This window comes from Hippocampus zosterae, chromosome 1, assembly GCF_025434085.1.
Source record: "Hippocampus zosterae strain Florida chromosome 1, ASM2543408v3, whole genome shotgun sequence".
In the NCBI taxonomy this organism is placed as follows: Eukaryota; Metazoa; Chordata; class Actinopteri; order Syngnathiformes; family Syngnathidae; genus Hippocampus; species Hippocampus zosterae.
Window position 1 is genome coordinate 34,529,514 of NC_067451.1, and position 16,134 is coordinate 34,545,647.

The following is a 16,134-nucleotide window of genomic DNA, read 5'->3' on the forward strand; positions in this document are numbered from 1 at the left end:
CAATCCCATGGTAGGATCAGGACGGGTCTGAAAATGGCCGGCACTGAACGAGTTGAGTGATCCAGAAGAAAATTGTGATCAGTTAGTCGGCAGCGGAAATGGAAATGGAATGCACGACTTGGCTGCAACAAGCAGATGGTGCCGCGCATTCATTTCCACCGAGTTTGCTGGCTAAAGATGTCTCTGCGGAGTCGTCCCAGAGCTGAAACACTAAAACTGAAAATCAGAATTTCCTGTGAGATTGATCTTGACTCGCATCACCTTTACATTTCTAAAATCGGATTATGGTTTTTCTTTTTTTCCAAAGTGTCGATGAAAAATAATTGAGATTATTAGACTATTATGAGATATATATATATATATATATATATACACTGTGTATATATATATATATATATATATATATATATATATATATATACACATTTTTTTTTTTTGCACAATAGCTGATTGGGGGGAATTTAATCAGTTGCTAAAAGTTTTTCTTCGCTTTGTGTAGATTCAGATGAATGAAAGCGGAATAATCCCGAGAGAACATAATGTTGGTTGTTGATTTTTAATCATATATTTTAGAAGGCACTTGTTTTTGCTTTGGCTCTAACGAAAGCGTGTTACAAAGTTTGATTTTGATGTACTGCCAATAGCGTATTGCTGCCTATGGCATTTGCTTGCCAGAGGCCGAGCTGCACTGTGTTTTTTTACCGAGTTGACTTGGCTTGAACTCAATACACTTGCACGTCCTTTCCTATAAGAATACCTTTTTACGATTGATTGCCAAATAAAAGTAATAGTAGCATTGAACGATGAGAATTTGTTTCAAGAAAAAGGGTTTTCAGAGATACAGCTGTCAGTGTGTGGTTTCAGCTGTGACAAGGGTACCGGTAATTCCGCACAGGCCATTTGTGCTGTCATATTTTCTTCAGGTTTTTTTTTAAATATATGGTTCCCTTGCACCTTCAAACTGCAGTCCTGGTTAAATGTGTCGAAGAACATCTTTTCTCACAGGTGTGAAGTTAACCCCGGAAAAATCAAAGTAGTGTTGAAATCCCCAGGCCTTGTAACCACATGACATGCTCAGCGGCGACATCTGCTTGCAGGCTTTTGTGCAGCTGTCATTGTGTCAGCTATTTATTTATTTTTTTTAAGGGTCGTAAATCATGTCCTTGTTGATAATCACAGGCACTTTGGAAAATGCTCACTAGTAGACACCATTTTCATTATGCTTGAATATTCTCTGTGTGATGTGATGAAGCGTGTAAAAATGACCTTTTTATATTATTTTAAAAATAATAAAATTAAAAGTTTTGAAATTAACTTGAGCTTAACAATATGCAATTACGTTAACTCACGACCTTGATGAAGTAACTTTCCTGCAATGGTCGTTGTCGCAACAACAGTGATCCAAAATGTAGCACTTTTCATTCAATGTAATTTATATATATATATTAGAGCTGTCAGTTTAGCGCGCTTTTATCGGCATTAATTTAAATGAATTTTAACGGGATTAAATTTTTTCTCGCGAGATTAACGCGGCACACGTCACAATCGGATGTTACGGTGCTCTATAAATGCACCAGAAACAAAACAACAAGAGGCGCTGCAGAAGTCCACGCCCATGTCGGTTTTGCCAGCCATGGCGGCGCGAGACACGGAAAACGGATACTTAAAGAGTTTATGAATGGAAAGTTTACTTTTAAAAAGTTGCCGGATTGCTCCACTGACAAGACCAAAGTTACCTGTTCTTCTCTCTCTGTGTATCATACAGGTATACGATGTATGCCACTGACGCGATTGTTACTTGTTTGGAACTATTTTGTGTGGAAGGTTACAGCGTTCCGTGTCCATATAAATAGAGCGGGTGGAGCTTCTCTGTGTTCGTCGGTCTGACAGTGACAGTGCGCTGCTGTTGTAGCGACCTAGCGAAAATTAAACGTCTCCGGTGTTGTCATCAAACCAAGTGTAGTCATCCGAAATGAGGTAGGCACAAAAACCGTAGAGAGACCTCCGCGCAAGAAGGACCAACATAATCAACATAGCCTGACTGTGTTGGGAGTGAAACCCCCCTCTTTCAGAATGGATTGCCCCAGCAGCACGGGGGAAGTGCTTGCGCTTGTTTGTACGGCCGGCAGTTTTGAATACAGCGGCACATAACGAACACTGGTGTCCGGGGGTGTCTCGTTATGCTCCAACAAACATACAGAAACAGACTGCTGTGTTCACAGCAAACTTGAGAAAAACGAAGTATGCAACCATGGATTAAATCCACTATAGGCTGAGTACTAGTTTACCTTAGATGAGCACTTTATAATGTTATATTGCTCTGTTTTGATTTCATTTAAAAAAGCTGTTGAAGCAGCTGTTGTGTGACAAAATATTTTTTTCACTGTTGTTGATGGACAGTAATATTGTGTGAGAGATTATGTGTGAACAACTGCTCCAAGTGAAAAATGTTCATGTAAAATTGAAAATTGAAATTGTTATTTCAGTAAATATTGGCATTTGGCACATAGAAAACTGATTTATGATTCCAAGTTGATGAGAGCATTAAAATGGGGAAAAATAGGACAAAAAATGTAAAAGGAAATTCAGAAACGATACAAAATGTGTCAGTAATCACGATTAATTTTTTTGTTAATTTGAGTTAATTATGACAGTTGTATTTTTAATTATATGATATATAATTTAATGATGGGGCGGCCCGGTAGTCCAGTGGTTAGCACGTCGGCTTCACAGTGCAGAGGTACCGGGTTCGATTCCAGCTCCGGCCTCCCTGTGTGGAGTTTGCATGTTCTCCCCGGGCCTGCGTGGCTTTTCTCCGGGTACTCCGGTTTCCTCCCACATTCCAAAAATATGCATGGCAGGCTGATTGAACACTCTAAATTGTCCCGAGGTGTGAGTGTGAGCGTGGATGGTTGTTCGTCTCTGTGTGCCCTGCGATTGGTTGGCAACCGATTCAGGGTGTACCCCGCCTACTGCCCGGAGACAGCTGGGATAGGCTCCAGCACCCCCCGCGACCCTAGTGAGGATCAAGCGGTTAGGAAGATGAATGAATGAATGAATAATTTAATGATATGATTTAATATATATATATATATATATATATATATATATATATATATATACAGTCAAATCTCTGTTTTCGAATGTCTGTTCTCGACCAAAAATTTCGAGTTTTTTATGACTCGTATTACGACCGAAATTCGGTACTCGAACGAACTGAGCGCACTTGAATGTGTCACTCGATTTCTCTCGGCTTTCTTACACGAGGAAGTGACACTTCCATTGTGTGAGCAGACGTGTTCAAATATTTTTTTTTAAAAGAGCGTTCATTGTGAGCAGACATATTCAATAAAGATTTTTTTTTAAAACGTGTTTGTTGAGATCGGCGCATTTTGGACTGTTATTTCTGCATGGCACCAAAGAAAGCAAGTGGAAATAGTAAAGCTGCTGAAAAAAGAGGAAAAGAGTGCGCAAAACTATTGAATTTAAGAAAGATTTGATATTGAATATGAATCAGGTGTGCATGTGTGAGTTGGCTAAGGAGTTCGCCATGCCGAAATCAGCAGCGTCCTAAAAAAGAAAGACCATCATAAAGTCAGAGAGAGGTGGCTAAAGGATCTCGTCTGTTTAGCAAACAAAGGCCACAAATATTCAAGGAAGTGGAGAAACGTTTGCTTATTTTCATAAAGGAGAAACCGCAAGCAGTCTTAGCCAAGATACGATTTGTGGCAAAACAAGACAATTGTATGGAGATTTGATCAAAAAAAGGATCCAAGCGTTGCTCCTGAATTGTTTGATTTTAAAGCAAGCAGAGGATGATTCGAAAAGTTACCGTATTGGCCCGAATATAAGACGGCCCTGATGATAAGACGACCCCCTCTTTTTCAAGACTCAAGTTTGAAAAAAAATACTTTTTGAACACCAAATTAATTTTTATACAGAAAATAATTACGGTACATCTGAAACAAATGATTATAACAATATGTTTGAGAGAAAAAGCATGTTATTTTGCCTCACTCAAATCTTGATATCTGAAGATTTAAATATGCAAACTAAAGTGCAATCACATTCATAACTGAATGGCTTCTGGTTTTTTGAAATTTAAATTATCATAACTTGTCCAAAGCTGCCGTTTAACCTGGCCGAACTTTGACCCACTTTTCTCCAGATTATCGCTGTTTCTCCATTTTCTGTTATCTCTTCTTTCTTAGCGCTATTTTTTATTTTTCTTCTTCGTGACAGGGGTTCACTTTGGCCTGGGCAGTCAAGTTCAGCATTCGCTTCAATTGTATCTGGCGCCATCTAGTGTCGTGAATGGGTATGATGTCTAGACCCCGAATATAAGACAACCCCCACTTTTCTTATTTCAATGCAAAAACACCGTCTTATTTTCGGGCAAATACGGTACTTTAGGGTTTATAAATTCAAGGTGTAAAAGAATGCAATCTACAATTGTCACGATGAGAGAGAGGGATAGATGTTCAATTTGTATGTTACAATGTCAATGTTTTTGTTAAAATTGGTAAAAATTAAACATACTAAATGTTTGTAGTTTGCTGTTACCTGTTCTTATTACACGTGTATACAGTTCATGGTGTAAAATAGTTGAAACAATGCTTTTTAAGGAGTTGTTTTCTAGACTTGGAAAGGTTAAATTTTTTTTACATTGATTCTAATGGGAAACATGGTTTCGGTTTTCGAACAATTCAGTTTTTGAACAGCCTTCTGGAATTTGTGGACACATTTGGTTACATCTTCTTTGTGAGAAGTCCATCATAAGCCGAGGACCTCCTCTCTTTATTTTAACAGATTTTAACTCATTTACACCCTTTGACGTATAAATACGTCAATTAGCGCATAGCCGCTCCCTCCCCATGACGTATTAATACGTCAATCACGTTTTTTAATGGGAGAGGGTGCAAGAGAGTCTGGTGCAACTTCTCACCAAAGGATTAGGCTTGACGGCAATATTAAATAGCAAAAAAATGGCCATCAGGTAGCAATGGTGCAAAAATCCACCAGGATCACGCCGCAGAAGTTGTAGAAAGGGCGTACAGTGGAGGAGGGGCGTATGTGGATAGTGGATTGAAACATTAGCAACTAGCAACCATGGAGAAAAGGAAATAACTAACAAAAAAGGATTGTTATTTTCGGTATAAAAGCGTTCTCGAAACAAAACAACACAACAAAGGAGATGGTGTTTGTGTGGAATAGAAGATGACGCTTCGGTCACGTAATCGAAAGCAGCACCCGTCAAACGAACGTCAGCCTGCGCAAACATGGCGTGCTACACGCGGCCCGCATAGCTCACGCCGAGTTTCGAGTTCACCTGATGAAGAGGAACATGCTCCACGTTGGGGACCATCGCTTGGCAGAGCATTTTGTGCCTCCCGTGGCGCACATCGCCCACAAATTGTCTCCCCGGCGACTTCCAGCGATGCCTGCAAAGAGGCTGCGTTGCTTCGCATGGCCGACGCCGGGCACACGTAAGCGATTCGTTAGAATAGTCTCGTAATGACGACGGCGAAGACGATGAATTGGAGAGCGATTTGGATCCCGATCTGTCGGACGAATACGTGCCTTCGGACATAACGGAAAGGAGCTGAGAGTTCCCGCCAGAGCCGCTGGAAGGAGGAGGTAACTGCTGACTATCTTGCAAGTTCCCATTCAAAACTTCATCACTTCTTATGCTTCATCAGTCACTTCTATGCACAGCTACATTCCCCGCTATTCTATAAAGTTGCCACTAATGCTAATCATTTATGTACGGTTGATGCGTCTCGTAGATGTGGATGAAAATATGCGCCGTAAATGTGCTGACTTGCGAGTCGCCATAGGTTATTAAAAATAGAACAACAACAAAAAACGGGACACGTTTGGTCCACTCAGCTCTGCTAAAACCACTAGTGTTTAATTCATATTCCATTTCATTTCAAATTGAGCAACGTGGAATGAATTATGTAAATAGCAGTGTGCGTGCATGTATGTGTGTGAGAGATGTTGAAATGTAAGTGGAAAGCAACAATAAAAAAATAGAAAAATAAAAGTGTGGTAATTGTACATACTTCTATAAATTACAGATTGTCCAACCAGAAGCCAAAAGATGACGATTCCTCTGTTTGGTGGTGGAAAGAAAGGTAAATTAAATTATTGTACCTCACTTTGCAGGAAGATATATTTGCAACTTTTTATGTTTCTATCATTTATAGGTCGTGCATCTGGACGTGGTGGGATGAATCGATGTGGTGACAAACTGGATGGAAGCCAAAAACCATCTTCTCCACAGCTGCACTTTTGTTCATTGTTCAATTTGCACTTAAATTCATGGTTCAGTAGTTTTATTGTGTGCAAATAAATTATTTTGCTACAAAAACATTATTAGTCATGTTCTTTTGTAGGAGAAACACATTGTTGAGGTATTTGAGCTGTCACAAAAGCAAAAAATAGTGTAAAACTTGATATGATGCTTTTACAAAAAGCTCATTCTCTCTGGATTTCTGCAGAAAATCGGCCTTTTCCATAAATGTCTAATGCTGATTGCCAATGAACGGAGAAAGATAGATACAACCCTTTTTTCAACCAAAGCGAGCAGGAATTCTGTCAAAATCATATTTTTCAAACCTTTTTCAAGCCATCATGAAAGAATTATCACATTTGTATGCAAGGCTCTCCAAAGTGAAAACAAGACATATCAATCATAAGTTAGTTTTTATTTTCTATAAATATTGATATAAATGTCAGTAAAAACAACCTTCGTTTTGATGCCTTCATACATAGTACAAATCACATCAGACATTATTGTTGAATCTCACATTTAAATGAATGAAACTTTTGACAATGAAGCAAACCGAATGTCAAGCCCACCAGAGGGCGTTGAAGCAGCGTCTTAGGAACTTGTCTTTTCAGAATCGGAAATAAATAAGGGAAATAAATAGGCCACGCTTGTTTTATGGGCGTCTTCTTAGCATAGTGTCTTCATTTCGTTTATCTGGACTGCTCAGTTGTCACTCAGTCTGCTGATAGCCTAAAGGGAGACAAAGTTTTTCATTGCACTGCATTTTTACTATTATGTGTGTGTATGTATATATATATACTCATGCTGATCATTTTGACATCATGTGCTAATAATAGCCCACAACAAGTGCATGTGAGGTGCAGGTATTATTTTTGTTGACTTGGGGTTGCCATGTTTACATTCTAAATCATCAAATTTAGGGATGGGCACATTTGCCATTTGAACTAGTTTGGTTCCGATCCTCGGTAGCTGGGAATCCACGCCGGCACACAACGGTACCAATTTTCAATCTATTCATTTTAACAAATAACAAAACATTAATTTAAAACAAATGAACCAAAGTGTAAAAATAAAGGAATTACATTTTACAATTATTGAAGTATAAATGTTACAAACAGTAACTTCATATTACAAAATGCAAAGTGTGAAAAAGAATTATTTGCAACGAAAAACAAAAGGATCGATGTTACAAGAAAGGGGGATGAAACATAACTATTAGAAGTCCATCCATCCATTTTCCGAACCGCTTGATCCTCACTAGGGTCGCGGAGGGTGCTGGAGCCTATCCCAGCTGTCTTCGGGCAGTAGGCGGGGGACACCCTGAATCAGTTGCCAGGCAATCACAGGGCACACAGAGACGAACAACCATCCACGCCCACACTCACACTTAGGGACAATTTTAGAATGTCCAAACAGCCTGCCATGCATGTTTTGGGAATGTGGGAGGAAACCGGAGCACCCGGAGAAAAGCCACGCAGGCCCGGGGAGAACATGCAAACTCCACACAGGGAGGCCGGAGCTGGAATCGAACCCTCGGTACCTCTGCACTGTGAAGCCGACGTGCTAACCACTGGACTACCGGGCCGCCTAACTATTAGTAGTAATGAAGATAAATGATTGGATGAGCGTTATCTTGGTTCCTTGTGCAGTTGCTTTTCAAGAATGCAAGGCCTGGTACATGCCCAGCCATGACTTTTAACCAAGCTTGGGCCAAAGCTGGGGCTGGGGGGACACGACAGTTGGAAGAGGATGTGAACATTTGGTATCAAATTCATCATTTGAACATACGCGACACGGTACGTCATGTTTGCTCCATTTCGGCCACAATTTTTCGCTATTTTACTCATGTGAAATTAGAAATATGGTTACCGGTATGCATCGTTGTAAAACACAATGTACGATGTGTACTGTATATATACTGTAGTCGGGACGTGGTCTCGCTCCCCGTGCAGATGGCTGAGACCCAAATCGGTCCATATCAAAAAAAGGACCGTCTTGGTTAGCTATCCCGAATGGTATCTGTGACTTTAAGTGTGAAGGACTTTTAAAAGCCACACCTGACGGAGTGAATGACATGTGCATCAGCAAACGTGAGTGTGGTTGGCTGTTGTTGGCTCAGTTAACGAGCCATAGACGTTTGTGTATCGATGTGCTCACGTGTTGTTTTTATTTAAAAAAAAATCCCCCTAAGTAAAGAGTGATTTTTCTTGATCTTACCCTTTGAATGAGGGACTCCAGTCTTTTGACGAATTCCGAAGCGGTAGCCTTCGGTTGTGAATCACACGTTTCGCAGGTGGACTGAAAGAAACATTTAAGTAGACTTCTTTAACTTCATCAAATACATATGACAGACTTGTTTACTGAGAACCATTAAAAGTAGAGGACAAAAACGGCTCCCTTACCACAGCATTTCCTGTTTTGCAAAAGTCCAAAGACCTCTCCTGGAAGACAATTGAAAAAAAAATTTTTTTTGAATCATTAGTGAATCGGTTACTCTGCCACGGAACGCTAACTACCTGATAGATTTGTACTTACAGTGATGGGGTGCTTGAGGCTTCGGTAAAGTTTGTCTTGCTTTCTTTCTGTCACGTTGAACTGCACATGCAAGCTTGCCCGGAAGCATCGTAATGCTGAGAGACAGCAACAGTCCTGCGGAGGGGGGGGGGGGGGGGGGGATCATCAGAATAAGTATATTTAAGTATATTTGTTCGTAAATCTAAATGACAGCATCTTGCTTCCTCATCACATTTTGAAGAAGTGAGCGAGGTTTGTTTTCCTCAATGTGAAAACGAGAAAAAAAACAGGAAGCAACTTGACGTCTGACGAGAAGAAGCGTGACATGTGGTGCTTTGAACTTTTTAAAATTGTTGTCAGTTGTGATTTAGCAAGTTCTTCGGTTTGATTATGGGATGGTTTCATGAGTATTATCAATCTAAGGATGATCGTTTACGTTTCTTTCGCCGAATAAAAGTAACATTGAAAGAAATATGTCATCATTTACCTGGAGTTTTTCTCCAAATCAACTGAAGGCGAATCGCTCAATAAATGGGAACGTTTATCAAAAAATACATAAATATTTTCACACAGAAAAGTTGCACTCAATCCTCACTCAATGAAAATATAATCAAGAAAAAAAAATTGACAACAAATAGAACAGAATATGTTTGTGCCGTCATTTTAGTGGTTGCACTGTTACTTTTTGAGTTTAAATAAAGGTTCAAAGTAAAAAAGTAACATAGAAATTCAAAACGAAAATACATCTGTACCAATATTGTGATGTCTTTCATGAAAATCAAAGTTGAATAAAAAAATGTACATTTTCTCATCATGGGAAATGTACTAAATTGCGTTTGTATCATATTTCAGCGTTTTCATTTTATTCAAGTCAAGGTTTAATGAAACAAATAATATCAAGAAGAATGTTGGAAAAATGCAAATAAAATAGTAATCATGAAACGAGAACATATAAAGGGATCAAAATTGTCTGTATTTGTGGTCAAATACATGTGAAAGTATTTTTTTAAGATTAATAATCCCACTAGTTCCAAAAATCTAAAGAAATTATTGTGTCTGTCTATCATATCGATCCATTTTAATAACAATGCAATTTTAAAAAATGCACTTTTCAAATATGCTTGCCTTTTTTTTATAGTCACATTTTGCTACATTGACATGAATTAATTCTCATTACAAACGACCTTTGAGGAGGGCATAATAATTCCCAAGTGTCTACATTTCATTCTTTGGTTTGTTTTGACTTGACAAGATGTGTTGGTTGCATGACACATCAATCGAGGTTCTCCTACTCACTCGCTTAAGTTGCGAGTGTAATGCTGACTAACCGACCGCAATTACTTTTAATGCAGCCGTGACCCCAAGAAATAATAACATGCGATAGTACTTACCTCAATATTCTGCGGCGGCGTGTTCACCAGCAGCTCTCTGCGCTGTAGGAAACAATGTCTTCAGTACACATGCGATAAAATGACTAGCACTCTGTACATACGGTATATTAATTTGCGAGAATCGATGAGCGAAATGCTAAATTAGCGAATGATGAGAACTGGAGGGAAAGAAAATAAACAAAACAAACAACAACAAAAAAACAGCTTACATTTTTTTTATTCCAGGGAAACAAATTAAACTCACCCATCACCTCATATTATAAATAGGTAAACTGATTGTCCAAAAAAAAAAAAAACCCTGCCAAACAGGCTCGCTTACCTCTAGCGAGTCTTTGACATCGCCAAGTTGCTTCAGGACTTCAAGCAGTTTTCTCCTCTCCAGTGTCACACCGGTGGTGCTGGCGAAAGAAGCGCAGCAAACTGCGAGAAGGCACACAACAACAAGTTTCATGTTGACGTCCAAGTACGCGGCAGCAGCGAGCGGGCGGTAAGAAGTTGGTACGTTTTGCTGGAAGTGACAGTCGACATGTCGCCGGGCCTTTTTTTATACGCATCCCAGGGGACGCAGGAAAACCACCCGTCGAGAGTTGGAACCCTGCAGAAACTCGTATGACTAATGACTTTTTCTTTTCCACTGGCAGTCACACCGCCGCGTGGCGTCAAGAGATGCGTGTGCGCGTCCGTAGGTTGCGAGCGGCGTTCTCGAGCGTGGCAGGAAGAGGCAGGGAGATACCACTTCCCATTCTCGCCACTACGTCGACGTAGTGAGTGATACTGTCAACCTCATTATCTCTCACACACACACACACACGCACGCACGCACGCACGCACACACACACACACACACGCACACACACTAAACGTGACAACAGGAAAACTGTGTGCAGAGAACCCCTGTTTTATGGTGGGGGAATACATTGCAAAACCCAACCGCAGTGGGCGAAAATGCCCAATATACCAGGAGAGTCACCATATGAAAGTGACCCCAAAATCAACATACCTAAAAATGTCACTCGTTTGTATTCACTGAGGCCGCTGTGGGTAAAATTGGACTTTTGTCAGCTGAAATTGATTTTAGATTGCATTTCAGTGGACATCAGTTCTTTGTCAATTTTGGCCATTCGTGGGCGAGGGTCGATCCCAATCCCCTCGCGAATAGCGTCTCAACTGTAGAAGGAGTAAACACGTTTTTGTTTTTAAATTCCATTGGCTAGATCTTCTGATCAAATCAGAAGATCACCCCCCGCTTTATCCCCACAAGGGTCGCGGGGGGTGCTGGAGCCTATCCCAGCTGTTTTCGGCAGTAGGCGGGGGACACCCTGAACCGGTTGCCAACCAATCACAGGGCTCACAGTTTAGAGTGTCCAAGCCTGCCATGCATGTTTTTGGAATGTGGGAGGAAACCGGAGCACCCGGAGAAAACCCACGCAGGCCCGGGGAGAACATGCAAACTCCACACAGGGAGGCCGGAGGTGGAATTGAACCTCTGCACGGTGAGGTCGACACCCTGACCACTGGACCGGCTGCCCAATATCTGATATTATTTAGAGTTAATGGTCATTATTTATGCCACGACATGATAATGTGAATGCTTTCTTACAATAATTAGGAAACAGATCATGTGCAACACTTTGTTTTGATAAATCTCTTTCAGTGTTTACATCAATACATCTCATTATTTTGTCTTTTTTTTGGGTTAACTTTACTTTTGATGGCGGCGTGGACACCCACAGCAGCTCCTCTTGTTTTATGTTGAGAGGGAAGAAAGCATCTGTGCTGTACGTTACACATACGTACAGCACATTTGATAATAAAGTTGTATTCAATTCAATTCTATTCTATTATTATCACTGACAACCTTCCGAGAAAATGATCATGTCCTATCATTGATGAGCTATATTCCCAAACAAGCCCGCGGGCTAATCATGTGGTTCCTGGGGGCCACCACCTTGGCGACGCCTGCTTCAGATGGTGATGGTCTTTCGCGGGCTTGAATACGCAAACGTTTGAAACCACTCTCAAGAGTGGAAAAGTTGAATCCGCTTTGCCCTTGTATTCCCATATACACGCCCCCAAATCAAAAGTCTGCTCAGATCTGCTCATGTCATGTACGTGCTTGTCATGACAGGGAAGTAAACAAACATGGCTGACAATGTCCATCCGTCGGCCTTTCAAGCTGCTCTGGCTGCTTTAATATCCAAACAGGAGTCCTTCCAATAATTTTACTGACTTCTGCTGTTTCTTTGCTAGTAGCCATCATTTTAGTTTTCGTGACGCAGATCATTGACGTAGAACACAGAGACAAATCGAGATTTTACCCATGTGCACAGTCACAACAAGTTAAATCAAGTTAAATTAATGCAGTTAAAACACTGCACCGCCTTGTTGTCTGCCATGCACACACTCTTGCTTCACCATATGCACACATTTTCTCTGATAAACGTGTCGAGACACCGAATCAAAAGTGGAGACAAGACGCCATTTTTTTTTTGCACTTTCTGTTCAGATCGTCATTTTTTAAACAGCCTCATTCTCAATAGACTTGTTTCACGAGTGACCATTTTAAGTCACTCAATTGTGTGATCAGGAAGCTTGGCCATCTTGCTTGTGTTTTACTTAAAAGGTCAACTTCACGTTTCATGTTTCACTCTACTTATATCATACAATTTAATAAAAATGTAAATACACACATTTCGCTCTGTGTGTGTGTGTGTGTAAGTTAAATAAAAGGCGAATAAAGTAATACAAAAAAGTGTTTTATTTTCAAAAAGTACATACCATGCCATTTTGTGTTTATATTGCACTTAATTGAACGGTGTTTGTTGTTGTTGTTTTTTTTTTCTTTCTTTCTTCTTTCTACCTACATTCTTGCTGCTGGAGGCTGTAAATTTCCCCAGTGTGGGACAAATAAAGGATATTTTGTTTTTTTCATACAAAGCCATTTGCTTCGTTTCTGTCACGTTGCGAGGTGCTGGTGGACCCCAAAAAGCAGGCAAGACGGAGGAACAGGGTGTAATTGACAAATTGTATTAAAACAGAGAAAACTAAATCCAAAACAAACAAAATCCAAAGTAGCAAACAAAACCATGACTGACGCAAAAGCTATCACCGAAACATGACAACGACATGGCAGACAAACATGACAGTAGCAAAGAAACAGCCACCACAATGACCCGACACTGAGTGGTCATGCCGGGAGTCCTTTTATACGACCAGTACTAATCACAAAACGACCAACAGGTGTGCAGCTGCAGGGAGAACCCTACACTGCCACCTGTTGGTCACAAAAAGAATCATCTTCCGAGCCGCTTGATCCTCACTGGGGTCGCGGGGGGGGGGGTGCTGGAGCCTAACCCAGATGTCTCTGGGCAGTGGGCGGGGGACACCCTGAACCGGTTGCCAGCCAATCACAGGGCACACAGAGACGAACAACCATTCGCACTCACACCTAGGGACAATTTAGAGTGTTCAATCAGCCTGCCACGCATGTTTTTGGAATGTGGGAGGAAACCGGAGCACCCGGAGAAAACCCACGCAGGGGAGAACATGCAAACTCCACACAGGGAGGCCGGAGCTGGAATCGAACCCGGTACCTGCACTGTTAAGCCGACGTGCTAACCACTGGACTACCGGGCCACCCACAAAAAGAATCATGACAGTTTATTTTTCAGTTGCTGCCATGAATTGGACTGGTGAACATCGCACTTTCATTCCGGACACGTTTATCAAAACAAACGAATCTGTAACTGCAACACATCGAGTGTTCCATTTGCACTTCAATCTTAGTTAAAATGAACATAATGGCATTATATGTACTTTTCGAAAAGAAAAAACATTTTCATTTCTTTATTTGCCTTTTATTTAACCTACAAAGGTGTCAGATCATTTTGCCTGACCCTGTGTGTGTGTGTGTGTGTGTGTGTGTGTGCGTGCGTGTGTGTGTGCATGCGTGTGTGCGTGCGTGCGTGTGTGCGCGTGCGTGCGTGTGTGTGTGTGTAAATAGATAGATATTGCTTCGGGACTAACCAAAATAAAGCACCGTTTTTTTTTTCTTCTCCAATGCAATGTTGATTTGAATCCGATGAATTGTTAAGCCCTCTTGTCCGCACCACGAGCACAATCTCTCAAATAATCCATCACAGCCATATTATATCAAATACAAGTGAATTTCAAGCATTATTGGACTTAGCTTCATGCATTACGTATTGCCCGCATCCCATTCATATTGGAAATTCAGAGCACATGTTCGTGTGAACGTCACAGAGCAGAGAAGGAAGAAGGAAGGGAAGCAAGCGAGATATATACTGAGAAAAGAGAAAGCGAAAACCCCTCTGATGTGCGCTCTTGCCGAGTCAGCACGAAGGGGAAGAATTGAGTGGGAGTTCCTCTCAAATGCTCTGGAGTCCCTTTCCTTCGCGTGCGCATCACAGAAAAACGGCACTTTCATAAGAATTTTCTCGTCCCACACTCATGCTGAGAACACGTTTGCTTCTTTTGGGTTTTTGTGTGTGCGTGTGTGTGATTTCGCTTACCGTGTTTCTCAAGTGTGAGTACTCCAACTGCATCTTGGGGCCACAAAATTACTTGCACTGAAATAACATTTCAAAAAGTGTATATCCACAGTACATAGAAGGGGCAGGTATTTTATTTTATTTTTAAAATAAAAGTCATATTACAGTACAAGTCCCATAAATGTAAGCCAAAAAAGTCATAATTGCTACAAGAAATGTATTTATTTTTGATAAAACATCATCTTAGAAGAATGAAATTGTCTTTCTGAAATCCACTCTTGAAAATATGATGCTCTTTCTTCCATTAAACCATGACTTGAAAATTACGTCGTAACTTTATCTCGAAAAGACGACTTTCTTCTTGTAATATAAAAAAGTTTTTACCACGACAAAATACATGGATGTTCTCCTGTTTTCGTTCTTGGGGATTTTAATGGCTTCCGACGAAATAAGTCTCTTCCCACCTATCACCAGATTGTTACATGTGCCGATAAAACAATCGACCTCTGCTGTGGCCATGTCAGATGGGTATAGAAATCTTCTGAGAAACCTCTCAGTACAGCGGACCACAACGTTGTCCACCTTGTTCCAACATACGAAACCAAACTACAGAGGGTGTCATTCCGAAGACAAGGGGGCAAATGAGAAACCTTGATAAGGGGCCGCATATGGGAGACTTCCCCTTCCAGGAAGACCAAGCTGCAATGGCGGCCGAGGGGGCAACATTTGACACAATATTGCACTATACGATGTTAGTTACAATGATGTAAAACAACATTTAGAGTTTGAGATAACGCTGCAGGGGGCGACCCGGCGATCGGCTGCTTAGCACGTCGGCCTAACAGTGCAGAGGTGAAGGGTTCGATTCCGGGCTCTGGGCTTCCTGTGTGGCTATTCACCTAGCATTGCCACTTGGGGCTGACTTCACCTCTGCTGGTTGCTTTTTTCCATTTGGGAAGGCTACAGCGTAACAGCTAAATGTACAGTAAATGAGAATTGTTTATTCGATTTGATGGGGAGCAAGGAATTCAAGTCTGATCTAAATCGAACGAAATAATGGGCTCCCGAAAAAGGTTTGGTTTTGGGTCAAAATTCCATCTTAAAACCATTTAAAGAGCTTCTTTTTTTTTTCAAAACCTATAGTTCAGATATTCGCGCAGGCTTTTCCTGCCATTTTTTGTAATTGCATCCCACAGGCCGAACCATGCTCTGCGTAGAAGTTCTCATTTCTATGATTTTTCTTGTTTAATTGTTTATTCCCCCACCCAAAAGGCCGCTATTTTGTTGATTCATCAAGTCGGTGTCTTCCCTTTCACGTGATGACATCATCGTTTGCGCCGAGACCCAAGAAGGTCAAATGACGAGCCGTTTTCGGTGAAAGGCGAGGGTGCGGTGTCTTATTGTAAGTGTACAGGAAGCAGGT

At 41.0% G+C, this 16,134-nt stretch overlaps 1 protein-coding gene and 1 long non-coding RNA gene across 2 annotated transcripts; one reads left to right on the top strand and one right to left on the bottom strand.

The window, feature by feature from the left end:
• Positions 1-5,983: 5,983 nt before the first annotated feature.
• On the top strand, positions 5,984-6,375 carry LOC127597812 (uncharacterized). Its single transcript, XR_007961768.1, has 2 exons — positions 5,984-6,137; positions 6,210-6,375. It is a non-coding gene; the product is annotated as an uncharacterized LOC127597812 (long non-coding RNA).
• Positions 6,376-6,693: 318 nt separating this feature from the next.
• Positions 6,694-11,009, bottom strand: il21 (interleukin 21). The gene is made up of 7 exons (XM_052060953.1): positions 10,703-11,009; positions 10,520-10,620; positions 10,201-10,242; positions 8,831-8,944; positions 8,698-8,736; positions 8,513-8,593; positions 6,694-7,024 (listed from the first exon to the last, which is right to left on the bottom strand). The coding sequence occupies exons 1-7, from the start codon at positions 10,752-10,754 to the stop codon at positions 6,998-7,000; spliced, it is 456 nt and encodes a 151-aa protein (XP_051916913.1). The 5' UTR covers positions 10,755-11,009; the 3' UTR covers positions 6,694-6,997.
• Positions 11,010-16,134: the final 5,125 nt, after the last annotated feature.